Source organism: Atractosteus spatula, chromosome 1 (genome assembly GCF_055471065.1).
Source record: "Atractosteus spatula isolate fAtrSpa1 chromosome 1, fAtrSpa1.hap1, whole genome shotgun sequence".
Classification (NCBI taxonomy): Eukaryota; Metazoa; Chordata; class Actinopteri; order Semionotiformes; family Lepisosteidae; genus Atractosteus; species Atractosteus spatula.
In genome coordinates, this window is record NC_142706.1 from 21,375,304 (window position 1) to 21,393,233 (window position 17,930).

At 36.7% G+C, this 17,930-nt stretch overlaps 1 protein-coding gene across 1 annotated transcript in view; it reads right to left on the reverse strand.

The window, feature by feature from the left end:
- ccdc171 (coiled-coil domain containing 171) overlaps positions 1–17,930 on the reverse strand; it is a 151,870-nt gene that overhangs the window by 20,180 nt on the left and 113,760 nt on the right. Inside the window, exons 23-24 of the mRNA XM_088913737.1 lie at positions 9,962–10,093; positions 2,638–2,790 (exon numbers count right to left, since the gene is read on the reverse strand). Of these exons, the coding sequence (XP_088769863.1) occupies positions 2,638–2,790; positions 9,962–10,093 (285 nt within the window). The remainder of the gene's footprint in view (positions 1–2,637; positions 2,791–9,961; positions 10,094–17,930) is intronic.

A 17,930-nucleotide genomic window follows, 5' to 3' on the forward strand; every position in this document is an offset into this window, starting at 1 on the left:
CAGGGGTGGGCGAAGATGTAACTTCATCAAGCTCGCTCATAGCTCATTAGCTGCAGCAAGAAACAACGAGGGGAAGTACTCATGAAGTGTCAGGATGCACTTCAGCAGCACAATTCAATTTCCAGTCCCGCTGTGAGACCAGGTGGCTTCAGAAATGTTAAGCACATGTCCATTGAGGCGCCTGAAAAGTTTAGTCTTCAGAGCTATGAAAAGGTCTAGTGTCCCACCTCGTTTCCCAAATACAATTACATATTCAATGGGAACCAAGCACGTTGGCGACCCTTACTGATTGCTGATAATTGCAGACTCTCTCACCCACCTCCCCAGAAGCACATGTGGCTGGTAAAAGTAATTTGCCACTGTTAGAATTAAAATGATTTATTCAAAGAAATCTGTCTCTTCGAGACAAAGCACTCTGGAGAGGAGATTGTTTTTCTGACGCTGTGTCACAGAAATACAGATAAAAGCTTTTATATTCTAAAGTCATTGGAAGTACCCTCAGTCCCTGTGGGCTGGACTGTCATGTTACATACAAGTTGGCAGTCTAGCACCTGGCAGGACCCTATGAAGATGCAGGACTAATGTTCACGTCATTTTTTTTTTCGTGCAAGGTGTCATGGAGACAGTCCTGGATCTTGAGCTCCTTGATCTAGCCAATGAATGGTACATGACATCAAATCAGAGTTCAAAAAGTTGCTTTATAATACCCTGTCAATATGGCTTAAAGGTCGTGTATTGAACTAGAGAGAAAACAATAAATGTAACTTCTTAATGTATCAAGGGCCGTGTTTGCCACTATTTGTAGGATTACATTTCAGTTATTCAATCTCAGACAACAGTAGTAAAAGTACACAAGTACACAATGAGAGGAATTCAGTATTAATGCTGAAAATTAAAGAATAAGGTAGGTAGGTACTTTATTAATCCCATGCGGGAAATTCAAGAATAACAAAATATTTACTCGACTGTGATGAAGCGATGAGCTAACACAGTGTTGGATTTTGCTGTAAGAACCAAAGAACCTTTCAGGGTATACTGTAAATAACTGGGCATATTTTTGCATTGTTAGACTTCAACCACTTCTCTACCATGATTTCTAGCAAAATCAACAAAAGGAATAAAAACAAATGGAGAGTGTGATATGCAGGTTGTGGTATCTATTATTATATTCCTAGTACCCAATAAAACAATTTGGAAAAATCTTTCCTCAGCTGTGATAGTGGTTATCCCTTATCAGGGCTGTGCCCCACTAAATACTGAATACGCCAAATTGGCAATAGGTGAGCTGTAGTTTCAGAGTGCAATAGTGATCCCTTAAATCCTTTCAGGCACTTACAAGCAGGATTGTCCTGAGGCTGCTGCTGTAGCTGAAAAGGCAGTGAATGGCCCAGCAAGAACATTCTAGAGAACATTAATGCATGCCTCCAGTTTCCTCAGGTCAGTCTGGAATTATAGTGGTGAACTGGTAATGTCCAAATCATGGGCTTCAAAATGAAAAAAAATGGCCTAAAGTATAAACAAAAAAAGGGGCTTAATACAACCATTAGTTCGTGATGTCATTGAAAGTGGGGAATAATCAAAGTACAAAAAAAACAAAACAAACCAGACACAACGAGTCAGATTTGAACCTGGGGGCTCTCCGGTGGATTGAAGGCCAGTGAATTAAACTGATGTGGCTCCTAGCCTTCTCCTTCCATATCTTTCAATAAAAAAAAGCAATTAGCACAAGCCCTTACTGTCACTTTTGGGCACCTCAGCAGCAGGATTAGCCACACTGCATTTCTCACTTAAGGTCCCAGTGGGATTGTGCTGCTGTCAAACGCTGTATCCGGCAAGGTACAGTATGTGTGAACAAAGTGGCACGCTGCCTCTCTGAGATCACATTCTTCTAACTGCGAAAGACTCATTTCCCCCAAGGACAGCCAGCCTGACTCCTTCTCCCACTGGATTCAAGTATACGAACAACAGCAATTAAGTGATATAAGCAGAACATCAAATTTGCTGATGGAGAAAATATAGTAACTTCAAGACGTTGTGAGAAGTATGTCCAGGGGACTGCCTGGTAACCTAACCTTTCTGTTTGAAGATTTTTCTTTGACAGAAACTTGGAGTCAAACACAGTAAAACAAATGCAAACGCATATTCCAGCGCTACAAAGAAATCTTCACTATATAATGATGTAAATTATATAGTGCTTGTGCTGTACTTCATTAGCACATTGGGTTTTGCTCTTAATCAGTTACTGTACTGTGGACTCAATATATGATATGTGATATTTTATTTTAGTTTGCACTGCATTTCTTGCCTCTCTTTAAGATTCCTCTTTAAAACAAACAGGTCTATTGCCTTAAATAACTCTGTCACAGATGACAACTGCATTGCCAGATTCTCATATCTTACACAATACATTTTTGGAGTAAGTTAAGGAACTTCAAGAAACAAACAACTGGCATTTCATTTCTAATTAATCAGGGAAGATTAAACAAACAAAATGGAACCAAGAGACCCAGTTGGACTGTAGTAAGAAAGTTGACATTCTTATTTTAAAATGAAAACCACAGTTTTACAATGCGCTTGTTGACAACTGAAAAAAAAGAGATACTTCAATTTGTATTTGCTAGAGAGTAGAATGCTTACTGGAAGAAAGTCTTGGTTTTCCCGTAGACAGGCATGCTGCAGCTCAGCTTTCAGGGCAGCAATGTGGTTCTTGTGCGAGGAGATTTCAGACTCCAGCATGGCCATCTTGGAACAGGCCATCTGGTATAAATCCATAAAACTAGAAATGAAGCTCTAAAATGGAGAGAGAATTGAAATGAATTAATCAAATGAAACACAAGGGAACCATTAGCACTGTCTCTTTTATCACAAACAAGGGTCCCAGGGTGCTGCAAATTCATGCTAGAAAGCTGAGACTGAAAATAATGAAAAAAATAGCAATAAGATAACAGGTTTTCACAATCAACAAAAGAAAAAGACATACGTTTTTAGGCATTTCCCCGAGAATCATAATATAATGCATTGACCTGAAACAGGTTTTACTATTACAAAGTTATTTTTTGCTAGTGCTTTGCAAACATTAAATAAAAAAAAAACTCATACAGTATTAGCAAGGTATGTAAGTATTACTGCAGAAGACATACAAGCTGCCATAGTTGGTCTCAAGGATCCCAAGCCAGGCTCTGAGGAATCATCTGAAGCCCACTTTAATCACTTCCAGGAAGCTATTCCACGCATATAGGAATAATTTTTGGGTAAATTGTGAATCATTGCAAATTTATTGTGGGTGAAAAAAACTCAGATGATGTTCTGAGACCCAATCACCTGATAGTATGCATATACTGTATGTCTGTGCCACATTTTCAATATGCACCTCAGGAATAAAACCTGTTTCCATTTAAGTTCTACGGCAGGAGACCCTGGGGAAATGTCATGGGAAACAGTATCCGTAAGGTATCACTTGTGGTGCCAGGGTTATACCAAAATGCATGGATTATTAAAGAGACATTCTGCTAGGACTTTGGACAGAACTCAGGTAAAGGCGAAAATCTGTTACAGTGTTTTAGCACATGTGATGACACTCCCTGTTTGCAATGAGATTGAAAATAATTAAGGTCAAGCACTTTTTAAGGAAAGGGTAAGTCATGTGCTGGGAGGTATATTTATTATACCAATAAGGATTACACCATAGACAATTTGCTGTGCCATTTGACCATTACAGACCAGTACCAGTAAAAATGTGTCAAGAAAGGAGAGCATACTAATGTCTTGACCAGGCCACTTCCTGAATGGCTCTCCTATATTGAGAGCTATGCATGTTGGAGAGCCCCAGATCAGTTTGGGGTGCTGTTTGGCGTGTTTGCCACGATCACAACTAATATGAATTCTGACACTTCCCTTTTGTCTACAATAAAGAAGTAAAGCAGTTTAGGGATTCAATTCAGGTATACCAGTCCAGGCAGAACTGGAACATGCAATGACCTAAGAAGTCAGATGTAGTGGATTGGGAACAGAAAATTGATGCTAACAATCCCAAGCCACATATACCGAATCTCTTTTAAGTGGGAATTACAAACAGGAAGAGATCTCTGAGAAAGATGCCCAAACATGGTAACAAAATATTGTGCTAGCAGCCAGCTCAAGAAAGACATAACCCTCTCCCTCTCTCTCTCATCCTCCGCAGCTGAAGACAAAAGACACTATGATTTGAGTTCCTCCTTCCTACCAACCAAGTCTCATGCAATCCTGGTTTGCTCTTAGAGGACTGAAGCATAAGTAGTCAAGAGCACTTAAAAAGATCAGAAGTGAATTTAGGGACAAAGGGCTATGTTTTTATATTGGTGAAAAGACTTATTTACTTTCAGTACCCACTAGGCAGGGTTTTTATCTCCTGGGTTGCATTATCTGGTTTAGAGAAACAGTTCTCATAATTCTGCTTCAGGTTTTGAGAGCAGACAATCCTGTAGAGGGTATTTTATCAGAGAATAAGAACAGTTACCAATGAGAAAAGACCACTCAGCCTATCTAGGAAGGAAATCTTTAAGGAAATACATAGAAGCCAGCATTAGCTCTCTAAACTCCTACTGTGAGTCTCAGTAATTAGCATTAAGGTTGGTCTGTCTTTGAGGGGATGGGGAAGGGTATCCTCAGGAAGGGTATCTTTGGATTGTAGAAGGCCTGGTCTCAGGCACTGACTAACTGTTAAATGTTCTAAATATTCATCTGTATTTTAAGTTTACACTACTACATTACACTAACCAGAATGAGATATGCTTAACTGGTTTTCATCTCTGACTAGAGGTGGCATTGCATCTTTTAATTTGGCGTCAGGATTTAATTTTTACAACAACTATAAGATGTATGACCACAACCAGTTTGTAACAGTAATATAAGATATATTAATGATGTCAGGATTTATAAAAAAATATTAATTTGTCCTAACTCTAGGGTTAGAATTAAGGTTAGGGGTACAGTATAAGTAAAAACTATGGTGAGGATCAGGGAATAGAAGTAATCAATATGAGAGGCTATCACGTATATCTGTTTATTCAATTCTTCATTAATTTACATTTTTTTATAAACAGTATTCACAACCCCAAATCTAAAAGGTTACCTAAATGTTTATTTCCAGTTAATAAAAGAGATACTTCTCAACTGTAAAATACTGGCCAGGAAAAAAATCAATCTATCCACTACAGAAGAACTGACTGGGCATATAGTCTACAGAAGGGGCAGTCAACCTTGGCTTCCATTCTTTGTCATTAGGACTCTGAACCTTCCAATACATTAAATACTGAATTGATTCTTAATTGCTTAAATATCCCAGGCCAATAATTAAGGATTCCCTGGATAAAAAAAAAATGATCCACTGTGTAATGGAATGGAAATGTCCAGTTTGACAAACCTTCATCAGCTGTGAGGATGAGGATCCCTGACTACAGCTGCATGCAGATTCATAACCAATTAGCAATACTGTGGTGTTGCTTTGTAACTTCCATTTTGTTGAATACAAAGTCTAAACAACTATAGCTGAAAGTGTATGTGTGTAATTTTTATAACATAACATTCAAATAAATGAAGAATTTCAAGAGAGAAGGAACACATAAATACAGAAATTAAGATGCATGCACCCTTTCATAAAATTGCAAAGTAGTTGGAACATGGGATTGGAAATCATAATTTTAGTCCAGCATATTATTTAATCAGAAAATAAACTGAGTGAACTGCATATTGATTTTTAAAGACAACTCAAACGATTATCTAAAGATTTACGCTTTATATAAAATACGTATGCCAAAACTATCTGTAATAGTTTTTATATTGCTCGCAAAGCTGAAAACATTAAAAAATTAAAAATGATTGTATATCATGTACTGTAATATTTCAACTCATCTACATGATCCTGGCTTTTGTTTTGTGAGTGGCTGTGATCCTTTCAATGCTTAAGCTTGATATTTTTGTGCAGTTCCCAAACTGCAGACTTTCATCTGAACACACATCTGAAGATTATTCACTTTCTTTTTCACAAAGACATTCACATTTTAATTTTCAGATATCACACCCAGTTACAGAGACTAAACTAGAGTTTAGATGTTAAAACTTGGAGAAGGGTAACTAAATAGCATCTACAGTACATTTTCTACACAGTTTCATTATGTGGAGCAGTTAAGATAATTATTTTTGATTGTGAATCACAGCCCTACCTTTACAAGTCAGAATCCCACAATATTAACTGCGACTGTTTAGATGAAAACATTTTGGTCTAAGGAATACATTTTCTTAATATGCATTTCATTAGTCTTAAAATACATTTTATTGTAATAAGTTAAAAATCTCTTATTTTTCTAAAGTCCCATCTACAATTTACTACAATTAACTTAAATCCCAATTTAAAACAAAGACAAAGCATTTCTTCCCCAAAGAAAGAGCAAAGGCTCTTCACATTGAAAAATAAAGGCGAACATACAAGCACAGCCTCTCACTTTCATTTTTACTAAGTTTTTTGCTGCCGTTAACAAAAACAAAACAGAACTCGCATTTCACAGAAATTCAGAGATATGTTAATGGTGTTAAAGTTATATGACCTTAAAGGACAAAATTGCTTATTTTCTCTTTCCATAAATTTTATACCTCTTTCATTCACATTATCGGGAACTTGCATATTCATGGGTGTGCGTTTCTCTCTAACTGCTGTCACTTAAATTGCCATGCAGAACAGGGCGAATGAGGGTCAGAAGATGTCAGCAGCATCAATCGGGGGAACTTCATCAGTCTTTATTTCCAGGCATTATGCAAGAAAACTGACATTAAGAGAGCTTTAACTGACAGCAAATGGAATCAATCAGCAAATCACTAGGCCATAATAAACTTCTGACTGTGAAGGTAACCCTTTCCTGCCTAGGCCTTCACACAACATTCTGCGTCACTCAAAACTGAATTACCTTTTCAAAACCTAAAAAGATGATCAACTGCTCATGGGTTTGTTGACAATTAAAACTCCCAGCATCAAATGAATACATGAATTACAATCAAAGGTGACTGAGTAACTCCAAACACAAACATCTTTCCAGGGGATTTGTTGTAGAATGTCATGGAACTTCTTTCAAAATTAAAAGATGGATCTGACTGCATTATTTTCCTCAGGCAGCATAAATATTTTCATGCTGATTTCATAAAGATTCCTGTAATACCTATATCTCTACCACAACAAAATAAAGGGGTCATTTAATTGAAAAATACAGAATTTAGGAAGATTGTTTTAACATGAACATTGAGTTTTAAGTAATGCAAAAGGTCAGCATGATGCTTTGAAGGCATGTATAAATATGGATGTTTTATGTTTTTAAAACACTTTTTTAATAGGGTACTCCTTTAAATATGCCATGATTTTTCCATTTCTAAAACTGATAGAAAAGAAAATCACTCAATAAAATTGACCAAAACAGTTGATATCAAAAGTAATGAAAAAAAACATATAGACCTTAATCCAGAGATACCAAAATAAATTGTAGATGATTCCAGATATTAGTGGAAATTGTACTTTTTATCCTCATAGTTCAGCCCTTTAACTGAAATTAAAACTGAACCAGCTGTCTGAAAAAAAAGGCATTACATATGCTTGGATAACCTTGAATCATTTTGAAAGAAATACTATTTCTTAAACTGGTGAAAACTAGATGTGCAATTACATACAATGTATGAGTCTTGAATCTATCCCCATTTAAATAATCAGGTGAGTGAAGAGATTATATTTTCTGTTCCAATGTACAGTGGATATAAAAAGTCTACAGACCCTTATTGAAATTGCAGGTTTTTTTAACGTAAAGCCAAAAATCAAGATAAATCATGTCAGACATTTTTCCATCTTTAATGTGACCTTGCAACCAACAAAATCCAAGAGAAAAACAAATAGATAATATTAGGAAAAATAACACCCTACAACACCCTGGTTGCATAAGTGTGCACACCCTTTTATACTGGGGGCTGTAGCTGTGTTCAGAGTTAACCAATCACATTCAAAATCATGTCAAAATCATGTCAGTAAGTAGGCATACACCTTACAAGTGATTTTTGATTAACCCCAAATAAAAATCAGCTGTTCCTGTAGGATTTCCTTGAAAATTTCATGGTTGCATCCTACTGGGATAGCGATGGTCCGCAAGAAGCTGACAAAACATCTACGGGATCTTATTGATGAAAAGCACCGATTAGGAGAGGGATATAAAAGAATATCAAAGGCATTGAATGTACCATGGAGCACTGTGAAGACTATCATCAATAAGTGGAGAAAATGTGGCACCACATTGACATTGCCACATAGACACTGCCAAGATCAGGACGACCCTCAAGAGTTGATGACAGGACAAGGAGAAAACTTATCAGGGAGGCTATCAAGAGGCCTACAGCAACATTAAAGGAGCTGCAGGAATTTCTGGCAGGTACTGGTCACTCCTTGCATGTGACAACAATCTCCCGTATTCTGCACATGTCTGGGCTATGGGGTAGAGTGGTAAGACGGAAGCCATATCTCACAAAAAAGAACATCCAAGCCCATCTAAATTGTATTTAAAAATATATTCAAACACCCCAAACCATGTGGAAAAATGTCTTATGGTCTGATGAGAAAAAGGTTGAACTTTTTGGCCTTAATTCTTTAAGATATGTTTGGCGCAAAGACAACACAGCTCATCATCCATCATACCTACTGCGAAGCATTGATTTCTGGCTTTGTATCACAAAAACCTGCAATTTCAATAAGGGTGTGTAGACCTTTTATATCCACTGTATATGAGTGTGCATGTGTGCCTAGATTTAATGGAAGACGTGCCATATAGGCTTCATGTAAATGTTAAACTTAAGAGAAGTGTTCAGCGTTACAAAAAACATTAAATGGCTTTAAATGGTTGGTTGAAAACAGAGCTGTAAAATCTCTTTTCAAAGCTGAGCACATCAAACAATTGTCAAAGGTTCTTCTCCAATTTCCTCTGCTATCTTTAATGCAGCTCTTTCTTTGTTAATTTCCCAGCATGTTAAATTATTTCAGTTCAAGAAGATCTCCGAGTCTTACATGGTTTCTTTCCATGAACGTTCAGAAGTCTGACAGCTGATATTATGGGCAGACAGACAGATAACTGTGACATAGATTTGGTGTCTCCTCTGACTTACAGTTAAAACTCACACACAATTTCACACGCTTAAACTCTTAAAACATTTGAACAATCTAGTCACTTCTTTAGTCAGCCATGCTTAATTGGAGATATGGGATATTAAATGCTGTTGTGGCACCTACTGTATGTATAAGGGGTTTGAGCTGCTACCTTCAGTCATTTACATAACCAGTCTTGAGAGGGCTAGTATACAGTAGATAGACATTTATTTGCTTTCCCGTGCTTTCGTTTTTTTGCACAGAATACAAAAATATTTTTACGCTCATAAGCAACAGGAGACTAGACAGCATAACAGCAAATTTATCCATTATCAGAAAGCCTGGCAACAGTCACAACAACCTGGAATGTATTCCAGAAGCACAGGGGCACAAAGGGAGATCACACCCTGAATGGGATGCCAGTCCATCACACACATACACATGCACCAGCACACTGGGAATTTTTTGAGTCCCCTAACCTAACCAGCCTGTCTTTGCAACTTGCGAAGAAACAAAAACACCCAATAAAAACCCACAGAAAAACGGGTACAGTATGCAGACTCCACTTTAAAGGTGTTCTGGTCTGAAACCAAATCCAGGACCTTGAGCTGGGAAGCAGCAGTGATTAAGGTCACACTACCTTGCCATCAGCATAATAACTTCCTTTGTAATTTGATGGGTGTTTCTGGCCACTTCAAGGAGCATCCTTTACTGGGTCCGTTGTTAGTTACAGAAACAATCTAAAGTTTCTATAAGGACAATCACTCACTGACAACCACAAAGAGTAATATTTTGAAATAGCAATGACTAAATTCCAACCTGACATGCTGCCACTTCTGGCCCACCCATCAGTCTCTCGGATCCTGTTATGTCCTGTTGCACTCTGGGTACCTGTAGGGTGAAGTCATCCCTGGTTGCAGCCGCCCATGACAGAGAGATGCGTTCTTTGACCTAAAGGAAGAGAAAACAACATCAATGGTAATTCCCCTTCAAACACATTAACTGGGAGGAACTGGGTCCCTTTGAGCCTGCTGAGTGGACTTGCATTGATCGCAAGACCTGAAATCCATGAATAAATTTAGGACTAATTGATTTTTTTTTTGCTGCAAATAAATCTCTAATTCTGAGCAGCAGCAGTGAATGCTAAAGAGGGAAAGTGGCTTTCTTTTAACTGAAATTAAAAAAAAAGAACAAAAACATCTCGAAATATTTTTCAAGCTTCCCCTGGTCACCCCTCTCACCATCCTGCCTTATTCTATGATGTAGTTTCATCATATTGAGAACTTAACAAGAGTCAATACCAAACAAAAAGGTCCACCTTGAGCTTTATTATGAAGCAAACAAACAGAATGCGCTGTATTGGGGAGTTCAGCTACAGCCCCAGAATTTAACCCTTTAGGTCCAAAGGATTTCAGCTATCTTTTAATTGCTTTCAGTGGGGATTCTAATAATGGTTTGGGGGGATAATAGCTTCAGATCTGCATTATACAGTATATACTAGGGCGTCTTTTTTACTTTCTTTTTTTGTTTCAGGAAAAATATTGACACTATCGAAAGAAAAGATGGAAAAATCAGTTTCAAAGCTCATGTGACCGGTAAGGTATTTTCTGAAGAAAAAATAATAATTCAGTCACAAATTATTTTAGGTACAGGTTTAGAAGTTACTGTAACTGTGCTAGGTTTTGAGTGCTGTGTCTACTTTGGGGTCAGAAAGTCCTTCCAAAAAGGACTTCATTTTGGTATCTCTACCCCCCCCCCCCCCCAAAAAAAAACAGCATGGAAACAAAAATCATTGGAAAAACTGGATACAAATCGGAAAAGGCTTTGCTTGAAAAGAACAACCACCTTTGAAGGGTTTGGCCATTTCTATAATGAGACATTGCTGCTTCAGTGTAAATCAGAGTCATTACCTGGACATGCATGCAGGTTTAAATTCATTGCATATTTAAAGCAAGGAATAAGTCAGATCCAAATAGCATGTGCATGAAAAACTGCTATTTGGATCTGAATTATTCCTTGCTTTAAATATGCAAGGAATAATTCATTAAATTAAAAACATTAAAAAACATTACAAAACATTTAAAAAAACATTATTTTTTTAACATTAAATTAAAAACAAAAATAAAAAATGTGCACATTCAATAATTTAACTATACTATGAATGATTTAAAAAGGCAAACATTTGGTCACACTATTGTCTTAGTGAGTATGCACACTTCTTCACCTGCCTATACAGTTAATGCACATCTAAGGTACAAGACTATTTTAATTGCACAAGGGAGTGAAGTTCACAGTAAAGGCAAGTGTACATACAGTAATTGTTGCTCACAGCAGCTAGCCTACAGATGTTAGAACACGTTTAAATTCTCACTGAAAATTGCTCTTTGCACTCATTAAATGTGTTAAAACGATTGACAGAAAATGTTAATTTTTTTTCCCATTTTCAGTTAATATGCAGCACCTATAACTTATGAACTTGTATGTTCTCGTATAGTGTGAGTCCAGCTGAACAAGCAGGTTATTTTAAACCTTCAGGATTCCTGTGATTTGGCTTCATTGCATCAACCTTGGCATTTCAGTATCACAGTGCCACCTACTGGACAAAATGCCCCATCAAGAGCTCAATGATACTGCATCACGTATCAAAAAGAGTTGGGAGAAGTAGCAGGCATGTGTAAACATGCTTCTCACTATTCCAAATATGTGATCACAAGCTTTGATCTTCCTGAATACAGATTAGGATGCTGGTGCATATGTCTATTCAGCAATTGGATGAAGTAACAGGACATGAAAGGTGAAGTTGCTCCAGCTACTAAAAACCATCACTTAGTTACCAGTTATCATGCTATAGGAACTGCAATTTTCTCTGTATACCTGTGTGTGGAAATCAATCGCCGGGCCTTCACCGGTGCAGTATCAGAAAATGTACACATGATTTTCAATCTAAATTTTGACAATCATTTTTTTTCTTGTGTGTGTAGCACTTGTTGTTTAATATGTGTTTGATGGATGACTTAATGATATAATGACACGACCTTAAGTCTGTAAATAAACCATTGTCCCCAGTGCCCCCTGCTTACAAATCTTGGTAACTTCAAAAAGTCAATCAGAACACAAAATAATTCAGATTTGAAATCAAAAAGACCCAAGTTTACAGTATCTCGTTAACTTTGTGTGATAATCAGGAAGTTCAGTTCTTTACATTACATTGCCTTTTCTTTAAATATTTTCAGATATGCAAAACTATACTGTATGTTTATAAGAACTGACTCATTTCTTGTTTCAAAGAGGTTTTTGAGCTGCTGAATGGTACAATAACAATATCATTTTAAAATTCTAGAATGTAAATTTTGTTGTGTTTATAAATGAAACTTTGACATGAACTATTAAACAGTTTTTTTTAATATATTTAATTAAATAAAAAATAGTGATAAGGGTGGCACAGTGATTAGCATTGCTGCCTCACAGCACAGGGGCCCTGGGTTCAGTTCCAGACCTGGGGTGCTATCTGCATGAAGTTTGTATGTTACCCCCAAGTTCACCGAGTTTCCCCCAGATGCTCTGGTTTCCTCCCACAGTCCAAGCACATTCTGATAGGTTAATTGGCTTCTGGGAAAACTGTCCCTGGTGCGAGTGGCTGTGTTTTGTGTCTGTGTGCCCTGTGATGCACTGGCATCCCATCCAGGGTGTACCCTGCCTCACGCCTGTTGCTTGCCAAGATAGGCTCTGGTTCTACTGTGACCCTGAATAGGATAAAGCGGTTACAAAATGGATGAATGGTTTAAGTGACAGTTGTATCTTACATCTATCTACAGATTCTGTACAGTTGCTACTGGACTTATCCTGGTGAGGGTCACAGCAAGATGGAGGCTACCCCACACATATAGGGCATAACGCAGGGCTGCTTCTCCACAACCGCCCACCCCCACCCCTCCCCAGTGAGATGCTAGGCTAATTGCAGGGCCATAGAAGAAAGGACAATTTAGTATGGTCAATCAATCCTACCCCAAATTTGTTTGTGAGGTTGGAAGAATATGGAGTGCCTGGCATAAACCCACAGGGGAAACAAGCACTAGAGCTGTGAGGCAGTACTACCTATCATGCCACTGCTTTCCCAACTGTAACACATTTATTTTACTTAACATGATAAGGATCCAGTTCATCTACTTAACATTATGAGAATGTTCTAGTTCATCATATACAAAAACACTTCTTACTGACAGCAGTCCATAGTTAACCTTACGTTTGAGGCAATATTTGTTCAACAGACATTCTATCTATGTAGTCTCAAATGTTTCAGAATCCCAATTTTTTAAAACTCCTATGTCCATGTTATAGACAAGGTGGAGACAGTGCGTGAGTATTTGAGGTTGACCACACCAACCATTGCTGAGTTAATGTCTGTTCTTTTGTTGCACATTTTCATCTTTTCCTACACACATATAATGGATACCAATTGAATTGTTAGAATTTTACTTACAGTACAATTAACTTTCTGATACAGGTGATCAACATATGTCAGGGGTTCATTGGTGACCTTCTATCTTGCTTAGTGCACCTCTTTAGTGCACTAAATACGACACAAAAGCAACTGAATTCCCAAGACTGTGTGAATATTTACATCTACAGCTGAAAGGCATCATGAGGAAATTGGCATTCATATTTTGGCGTGTTCATTTCAATGCTAAAACAAGAATTCTGTTGTAAAATTGATAGTTTTCAATTATTTGCTGAAGACTGTGTATCTAAATGTTTTTATTTTGCCATAATCAGGACAGTATCTCCAAAAAGCCAAGTAAAACACTTGAACGTACAAGCCTGTTACATTTTCTTACAGTTTGTTCTGTTGTTTGTGTTGTATGAATTCCCCTTTAGGTTCCACATCTGTCATTCTTCTTCTGTGGTACTGAACTGAGATGCTGCCTCATTAAAATTACTGTACTAGAAAGGGCAAATTAATATATTATCACACAACACTTTGAGAGACAGACACCGTGCAATCAAACAACACAAAATGTGTAGTGGAGCAGCTGACGAGAGATAGGTTTGAGGCGATCAGAGGGGCAGCAGCTGTGTCTCAGTGTCACTTTGTATTGAGAGAGGTATGAATCACACAACAGATGTTTAATGTCAAGGCTGCTCTATCAAGCCAAGCAAACATGGTTGCATTCAGTACACAGTATAATTTATTACTTTCCATCCTGGAATCTGTCAGCTGAACGGAACAATTTTCCTAAATTAAAGGGATCCAAATCTGCATCTTAGATTGGCTTTCATCACCAAATCTACAGTGTAAGATTTGTAAGATTCAAAGTCTACAATTCAGATACAAATAGCAGAAATCAGTGAGTCTGTGATTATTTCATCTAAGAGTGAGTATTTCATCTAAGATAAAAGAATGCACATTTCAGGAAGGAAAAAGAATTATTACCACCACATAAAAGTGAGCATACCTTTACTTACTGCTTTATGGCAGTAATTTTCAACAGTGTTATTTATTTGCACTGCAACTACTGTCTTTATTTCAAAATAGAACTCCTTGTGTTTTTTGAGCACTTTGATACAGGTGATGCTCCTTTTAATTATGTGACTTTGGTCTATGGGGTTGATTTTGGATTTCTCAAGTTTGGTTGAGGATGTTTTGTCAATATCTACAGTCAACAAACATCTAAAGATCACTGTTCTGTGATCTAATTTTTATGACTTTGCAAGGTTTTTCAAATTAGGGGTCCATGTGCGGTCAAGTTGACCTGCAAAAACTCTGTCAAAGTGTGTGCAGAAAACTGCTTGGATGGTATAGCACCATTATTAAACAATATATAGCACACATATAGAAATGTCTTATCTAAAAGAATGGCTTAAATTGTAGAAAAGGTGCAATTAAAAAAGTTGGTACGTCAGAGAATATTCTTTAGGCTCTTTTTTTCTCTTTTCCACAAGCCCAGGCAGATAAAAGGAAACACTCATGTGGATTAAAGTGCTCAGAATTTATCAACATCAAACCACCAGAGTTTTGCCTTCTACATTTTTGAACCACAGTCAATAGATCTAAATATTTTACTGCACCCTGGCCGATTTATTGTTTGATGTTTAAAAACTTGCGCAGAATCAAAGAAAATTCATTAAATTTGAGCCCCCGAATGAGCCGCTATCAGCTTTGAAAGTCTAGTTTAACCGGGATATTGATAATTCTCTTTCTTCTGTGACAAAAGTCACCAGGGAGGCTGGTGGTGTCGGAATACAAAAGCACATTGCCAATAATGCCAGAGAACAATGTATACTCCATGTAGGTAAAGAAGGGAATAAAAATCCACCGCTGACACCAAAGCTCTAGAGCTGCCAATACTCTTCAGGAAAAAAAAAAGAAAATGTGCCAACACACAAGTGTAAATTAAAATGTATTCATGATAAAGTAAAAAATTAAATTTAAAAAATAAAGTTAAAACAACAAACTTTTAACATTAATGAGTACCAAAATAAAAGAAACCTAGTTCTAAATGATAGTTACTTACTGAGCTCCTGTTGGTCATTTAATTACATTCCACATACAGTACATGAGTAAGCTTTAAAGGGTCTCATTCTCTAAATTTCTCATAGTCTGAAATTATTATTGAACAAATGAATATATTTTAGTATACCAAGTCCTCAGGCTCCAAAAGGCATATTTTTGCAAATGAGGCAAATAACATCACTATCTCTATTTTTTAATAAATTTACGACCATTTTAAAATAAATCAGCTAATGTTCTAAGACTCTTGCTGATAGTACACTTATTGTATTTATTTTACAACATTTTCAAATGCTTCCCTTTCTTCTGAAGTTTTATTACAGAGCACAGAAATCCAGGAAGCATATGAAGCACAGTTTAATTTAACAGCAAGCATCACCATTACATTTGACAAAAATATGACTGATACATATTTAATTCTTGTATCTAATTTCTGGAAATCACAATATTTTAAACAAATACTTTAAACAAACTTCTGGAAATCACAATATTTAAAAAAACAAACATAAAGATGATGAAAATGATGTTGACTTTACCTATGCCTTTCCACCTCTTTAATCATTTATTTTTAAATAGCAGTAACTGTGTGATTTGCTGAGGTACAGTAGCTGCAGTAGTCAAAAATGTTGAACCTTAAATGCTTGATTTCTTAATAAAGTACTTTTAATAAAAACAATTCTACATTTACAGGTGTGAAGAGCAGTACAGATGCAGCCATCTAGAATGTTCAAGGTGTCAGTCGGTATACAGCTGTAGGCACCATGGTATCCTGTGAGTAGTGTAAATTCACAGTGGTGGATGTGTGCCACAAACTCCGTAATAGTCTTCACCAACTTTAGAAAACTCTGTAAAGGACATTTAGGTTCATTTGATTTGCTGTTGTCCTGTAGTCCACTGACAAAATACGATGATGGGTCGAGTTACATGATAAAGACGCCATTCATTCAATTTAATGACTTTCTGCAAGCCGCTGGCAAGCTTTCAGAGCGGGGGCAGAGAAATGAATACCAAGTCTCCTCAATTATCATGGATATACAGCATTTCATAAGTCCCTTGACCCATTTTTATTTTAACTTTATTTGTGTCTAAAGAGGAACTTGGATTAAACATCTAAAGTATTAAATATGAAATCACCAAAACACTCATTGTGATACTACCTTTCCTCACAAAAGTCACATTAAAATGAAAAGTTTGATTATTATGAGCAAATTAAACAATATTATTATTTTTGTGTAATATAAACCAAACAAAATATACTGACAAATTTATAAGTAACATATTTGACATTAGGGTAACAGCTCACACGAGGTCAACAAGGTTATTATACTTTTACTATTATACCTTTCCCACTATAATTATTTTTAATTTCTCCTACCAAAATTTTAATTTAATAACATGATTCCATATTAAGTGGATTTAAAAAAGTAGGCTTTCAGTACATGAATGACACAGTACTGTACTTTGAAGTAGAATACACCACTACTACTACTACTACTACTACTACTACTACTACTACTACTACTACTACTACTACTAAAAAAGTCTAAAGAGCTACATTACATTTCAAAAGGGTAGTTAGAATATGTATTTTATACTGTATATGTATATATTATATAAAATGTTATATTTACAAGAAATATGATTATGAGACTAAGAAAAAAACAAATGAAGCTACTGTTTCACTAGCATCTTAGGCAACACAAGTGAAACCTATTGATCTTTGAGTAGTGAAGCACTATGCTGGAACAGAGTGCAGTATACTTGCAGTTTGCTTACTGCTGATATAATTTTTGACATGCATTCTAGATGGCTGTATCGGTCTGTACAATGAAAATTGGCTTTTACTATCCCACTGTGTGGTGTTCTCAACAAACTGCTTTGGATGAAACCGGCTACTCAAGTAACAGGTTGAAATTTGCAGTCAACTGATCTGCAGTTGCTTGCTTGTTTGGCTTTAGACTTCAAATTTATGCACAGATATCATGATCCTGGCGTATAAGCTTCTGCCCATAGTATATTTCACTTTCTCAAGGAGTTCCGCACAGGCATAACCTTAGATCTCATTGCTCGTGAACAATAAGGAAGTTGAGCTGTCTTGGTCATTGAAGCTCTCAGACAAATATCCTCCAACAATCAACACTATTAATGCCACTGAGGTCCTCCTCTTGAAGCCCTGCTAACAATAATTATAGCCAACCATATCTGTCCAGCATTTTATACATGACCCTAAGCATGCTGGAATACTATTTGCTTAATCAGATAATGAAACACACCTGGGCA